This window comes from Cajanus cajan, chromosome 4, assembly GCF_000230855.2.
Source record: "Cajanus cajan strain Asha chromosome 4, NIPB_CcT2T_4, whole genome shotgun sequence".
Lineage (NCBI taxonomy): Eukaryota > Viridiplantae > Streptophyta > Magnoliopsida > Fabales > Fabaceae > Cajanus > Cajanus cajan.
Window position 1 is genome coordinate 25,269,321 of NC_138520.1, and position 6,000 is coordinate 25,275,320.

The following is a 6,000-nucleotide window of genomic DNA, read 5'->3' on the forward strand; positions in this document are numbered from 1 at the left end:
TGTATATTAATTGATAATCAGGTTTCAATTTAATTTTTTGTACAATCAAACTTGAAAGACGAGTCAACTTATTATGAAAAGTAAAAAGTAGTCGAACAAAAGAGAAAAACAAAATATTTTCGGTTTTGTACATATCAAACTCCCACTCTTCAAATCTTACATGAAAATCCATCTATTAAATTAATGTAATTCCAACAGGAACAACATTCTCTTTAAATAGATATCTTACATTCAATGTTATTTATACAGAGAAGCATCAAGAGTTGAAGATTTTTTTTCTTTTTTCTTTTTTGGAAATGAATAGAAAATCCTATAAGTGAATTTCTTAAAACTGCTTTGATCCTGTTGTTCAATTTTTTAATATTTCATATACACACTTTATTTCTTGATATTTATTATTTTCAAGTAGTTGTGTATTTCTGCTTTTTCTATGTAAGCTCACTAAATTAAGCTTCCAACCATTTTTTATCTTATGTGTCAAAAAATTATAAGCATCCAACTAGTGATGGAAAAATTTAATTCTATTTAAAAATTAACAAGTATTTATAATATATTTCCTAAAATTTGTCGCAGATAACATTGTCAACTCCGCTACCAAGTTCGAACAAAGCACATAGATCCTCAAATGTTTTCCCATCTGTATCTTATTCTTGCAAAAAATTTTAAACATCTATTATATTCTCTCTTTTTCAACTACTATTACCATTATCATTCAAGAGTTTTGATTTTGCTGATCCTCTCGAAGAAATATTTGGGGGTGCAACAAAGTTTAAATTTACTTTTTGGTTATAGGTGAATGTGTAACTGTTCAGGCCCATGTCAGGTATTATAAATAGGTCACACGTAACGAGGTATGTCACTGTTCAATTATTACTCTTGAGAATTGTGCTTGTCCTGACTTGAGCATCGGAGTGCCTTTTGTAGGTACCTCCCCCCCTCTGAAGATCCATCCGGAGCTCTCGTTCGGCCCTTTACCCACCTGAAGATTACGAGTGTGCCCTCAGACAGGTACATTTTGGTGCCCACCGTGGGGCCGAACCAATAGCTTTTGAAGAAGACAGACTAAGCACTATTTCGAAGACATCATGGCAAAGACAAGGAGAACACACACTTAAGACCACCGATCTGAAGACGAGCACCAATCCGAAGCTGACAATGCCGAGACGGTCGACGAGACCAACATGGCCAAGATGGTACGACAATTGAAGGAGGAAATGGCCTCCATGAAGCAGCAGTGAGAGAAGGACGCTCGCGAGATGGCCGCCTTGACGGAAGAGAATGCCGCCCTGAAAAACCAAAACAAAGATCCCACGTGGAAACCCTCCGAGCCGACTCACACCCAAGGGTCGTTTCACTCGCTCGGACATCATACTTCTCTCCCGCACACTTCCACTGTCGCTTCGGGGAACCACGCCTCGGCTGCTCAAGTAACCGGCCGACCCGCATACGCCCTGCCGACCGGAGCTCACTGGCACCCCTTCACCCCTAACATCATGCAATCCTCCCTCCTCGACCACTGGAAGTCCCTTCCGTTAGATAAGTATGACGGAACCACCGACCCCGACGGACATGTCGACATTTTCTTGACCCAGGTCATCCTCAACACTACTGACGACGCCGCCCTTTCCCGAATCTTCCCAACTTCATTAAAGGGTCGGGCACTGAGCTGGTTCACATGGCTCCCGGCCAACTCAATTGACTCCTTCAATACCTTGGCATCCCAGTTCACCATCCAGTTTGCTACCAGCCGACCTCATCAGATGACCTCTCTCTCGTTGGTAAGCATAAGACAAGAAAAGAAGGAATCCCTTCGGACCTTCATGAGCCGATTCAACAAAGCGGCATTAGAGATTCGAGACCTAAATCCAGCCGTTGCTCTTCACCATCTGACCACTACTTTGAAACCAGGACCGTTTGCTAACAGTATCTGTAAGAAACCCCCGTCTGACATGGATGACTTGCGTCGGCGCGCCGACAAATACATGCAGATGGAGGAACTAGCTGAGTTTCATAACCAAGCGAGAGCGGAGATAATTGTCAAGACCGAGAAGCCTGCCGAGAACAGCTATCAGAGTCACCCGAAAGAGCTCGTCCCCCGAGACAAACTTGTTCGCGGGCCGAGATACTCTCATTACACCTTGTTGAACACTAGTCGATCAGCTGTCCTGGACCAGGCACTCGCGTCAGAAGTCCTGGCCGTGCCGAAGCGAGCCTCGACCCCTCCGCGCGCCGACACAACCAAGTCTTGCAAGTACCATCGAAACCGAGGCCACTCAACCGAGGAATGTGCGGCCCTGAAAGATAAAATCGAGGACTTAATCAAGCAAGGGCAGCTTCAACGTTTTGTCGATCGGCCTCGCTCTCCCCGACACGATGATCGCCGGCATCATGGGGAACAACATGACCGAGACCGATCTGATAGACGTCCTTACAGGGAACGAAGCAGGTCGAGGGCCCGAAAGGAAGACGAGCTGACAAATCAACCCCGAAGAGTCATCAATACCATTGTCGGCGGATTCGCAGGCGGAGGCGCCACTTCCTTGGCACAAAAAAGGCACCTGCGAGCCGTCCGAGCTGTGCACACGGTGGAACATACTCAACGCAGGTTGCCGGCCATCACGTTCACTGAAGCGGATTTTAAAGGCATTGACCCTGACCAAGACGATCCAATGGTCATCAGTGTCGAAATCCACAATTGCATCGTCCGAAAAACTTTGGTCGATCAAGGCAACTCGGCCGATATACTATACTGGAACACATTCAAACAGCTCGGCATCCCGGAGGCCGAATTAATCCCGTACAATGAACCATTTGTCGGATTTTCTGGTGAGCGTGTACAAAGAAAAGGGTACATCAAGTTATCCACTCGCTTCTGCTTTGATGGAGCCGAAGCCCGAGACATCCCGGTCAAATACGTGGTTGTGCACGCCAACACATCATATAACATCCTTCTCGGAAGGCCTTCCCTCAACAAGTTAGGTGCGATCGTGTCAACTCCACACTTAGCCATGAAATTCCCTTCCGAGTCAGGCCGGATTATTACGGTCCATGTCGATCAGAAAGCGGCTAGGGAGTGCTATTTCGCTAGTCTTCGGCTGCCTCGTCTTGAAACGGCCGAACCGCGTGGAGTGAAACGTGTTCACACGGTAGCACAAAACCTTGAAACGATAGTGGACTTCGACCCTCGAATGGAGCAGGACGAGAGGGTCGAACCGATTGAGGACCGACATCCGATTGTCATCGGGCCAACCGACCTACATGTGACCTACCTAGGCTCTAACCTGTCCGAGATTGAAAAGCGTGAAATCGGACAAGTTGTTAGGAAAAACAAAGACCTATTCGCGTGGCGGCCAACCGATATGCCAGGGATCGACCCAAACTTCTTGTGCCACAAGCTCTCAGTGTGCCGGGAGGCGAAGCCGGTGGCTCAACGAAAAAGAAAAATGGGGGAAGAAAGGAAAAAGGCAGTCGAAGCAGAAGCATCCAAGCTCTTAGAGGCGGGCTTCATTCGAGAAATCCACTACACAAGCTGGTTGGCCAATGTGGTCATGGTCAAAAAGTCAAACGGCAAGTGGTGAATGTGCACCGATTACACAGACTTGAACAAGGCATGCCCCAAGGATGCCTACCCGTTGCCGAACATAGACCGATTGGTTGATGGCGCGGTCGGCCATAAGTTCTTGACCTTTCTCGATGCGTACTCGGGTTAAATCAAATCCGTATGCACCCCCGAGATGAAGACAAAACGGCGTTCGTCACGGAATCTGCCAATTACTGTTACCAAGTGATGCCTTTCGGCCTGAAGAATGCCGGGGCAACATGTCAAAGGCTTATGGACAAGATCTTCGGCGGTTAGATTGGGAAGAATATGGAAGTTTATGTAGATGACATGGTGGTCAAATTGGCCGACACACTTTCTCACGTGGCCGACCTGGCCGAAGTTTTCCATGCACTTCGGAAGCACCAAATGCGACTCAATCCGGATAAGTGTGTGTTCAGCGTATCGGGCGGTAAGTTCCTGGGCTTCATGCTATCAAGCCGAGGCATGGAAGCTAACCCAAATAAATGCCAAGCTATCATTGGTATGAGAAGCCCATCAAACTTGAAGGAAGTCCAAAAGTTAGCCGGTCGACTGACAGTGTTGTCTCGTTTCCTACCATGTATGGCCGAGACCTCCAAGCCGATTCTCTGTCTTCTAAAAAGGGCAAATCGATTTCAATGGACAGATGAGTGCGAGGCATCTTTTCAACTATTCAAGGAACGACTCGGCACCCCTCCGGTGCTGGCCAAGCCAACCCCGGGCCGAGAGGTAGTTCTATACTTAGCAGTTTCTGGTGAGGCTATAAGTGCTGGCATGATACAAGAACACGACGGCCAACAACAACCCATATACTTCATAAGCCGGGTGCTTCAGGACGCCGAACGACGATACCAACTCTTGGAAAAGGTAGCGTTGGGAATCATCTATGCTGCTAGGCGCCTCCGCCAGTACTTCCAAAGTCACACAATCGTGGTCCGAACCGATTGCCCAATTGCCAAAGTGCTGCGCAAACCAGAATTGGCTGGCCAAATGATGGCTTGGTCAATCGAGCTATTTGAATTTGATGTCCGTTTCAAACCTCGAGGGGCCATCAAAGAATAAAGCCTAGCCGACTTCATCAACGAGTTATCTCCACTCGGACACTTTGAAGACAACACTTGGACAATGCGAGTAGATGGCTCCTCCAACGTCCAAGGTAGCGGTGCCGACATCATTTTGGAGAGTCTGTCTGGCATCACCTTAGAGCAATCACTACGTTTCAGCTTCCGAGCATCCAATAACCAAGCCGAGTATGAAGCTTTATTGGCCGAAATGCACTTGGCAGCCGAAATGGGGGCTAGAAAAGTCACATGTTGGACCGATTCGAAGGTTGTCACCGAGCAAGTAAATGACAATTTCCAAGTAAAAGATCCTAATTTGCTCAAGTATTACCATCTTTTCCGGGGATTGACCAACCAGTTTGAAGAGATACAAGTTAGGCACACGCCGCGCGGGAATAATGAAAGAGCCGACCAATTAGCACGACTAGCAAGTAGTCGCAAGCCGGGACAGCTTCGGTCGACGATACACTTAGAGTTACCCACCCCAAGTGTTGCACAAGTATGCCTGCCGGTAGATGAAACCCCGCACACATGGATGATCGATATCTGGAATTTCATTATTAACAGCTCGGAACCGGCCGATCCGAATGAAGCTAAGAAGATCCGAACCCAAGCGGCACGATACTCCGTGGTGGCCGGAGAGTTGTACCGACGAGGATTTTCCACCCCTTTGTTGAAATGTGTCGACCAACAACAAGCCGATTATGTCATTAGAGAAGTTCATGAGGGAATCTGCGGCTCTCACTCAGGGGGAAGGACACTCGCCGCTAAGGTGTTGAGGGCCGGTTACTATTGGACGATCCTGAAAATCGATTGTGCAAAATATGTGAAGAAGTGCAAATAATGCCAACAACACGGTAACCTAGTACATGCCTCAGCCGAGCAGTTACACTCGATCAATGCCCCTTGGTCGTTTGCTTTATGGGGTATCGACATTCTCGGCCCGTTCCCACTCGCTAAAGGCCAATGCAAATTCCTGGTTGTAGCTGTTGATTATTTTACCAAGTGGATTGAAGCCGATCCGCTCACCACCATAATGGCCGCCAATGTCCAAAAATTTGTATGGAAAAACATTATCACCCGGTTCGACATCCCACACGCAATCATTTCTGACAATGGGCTCCAATTCACAGATAAAAAGTTCAACACCTTCCTTGAGAACCTCGGCATCCAGCACCGATTCACGTCCGTTGAACACCCACAGTCCAACAGTCAGGCCGAAACCGCCAACAAAGTTATTCTGACCGAACTGAAAAAACGGCTCGGCTCGGCTAAAGGAGCCTGGGCCGAAGAGCTTCCCGAAGTTCTCTGGGCGTACAAGTGCACGCCCCAATCAAGCACAAAGGAGACCCCATTCCG

The 6,000-nt window shown here is 47.8% G+C and overlaps 2 protein-coding genes across 2 annotated transcripts; both read left to right on the top strand.

Moving 5' to 3' along the window:
* Positions 1 to 1,256: 1,256 nt before the first annotated feature.
* LOC145957258 (uncharacterized) lies at positions 1,257 to 3,578 on the top strand. Its single transcript, XM_083073479.1, has one exon. It carries the CDS (start codon positions 1,257 to 1,259, stop codon positions 3,576 to 3,578), a length of 2,322 nt encoding a protein of 773 aa, XP_082929605.1.
* A 1,127-nt stretch (positions 3,579 to 4,705) lies between these two features.
* LOC145957259 (uncharacterized) lies at positions 4,706 to 5,485 on the top strand. The gene has a single exon (XM_083073480.1). It carries the CDS (start codon positions 4,706 to 4,708, stop codon positions 5,483 to 5,485), a length of 780 nt encoding a protein of 259 aa, XP_082929606.1.
* The last annotated feature ends 515 nt before the right edge of the window (positions 5,486 to 6,000 follow it).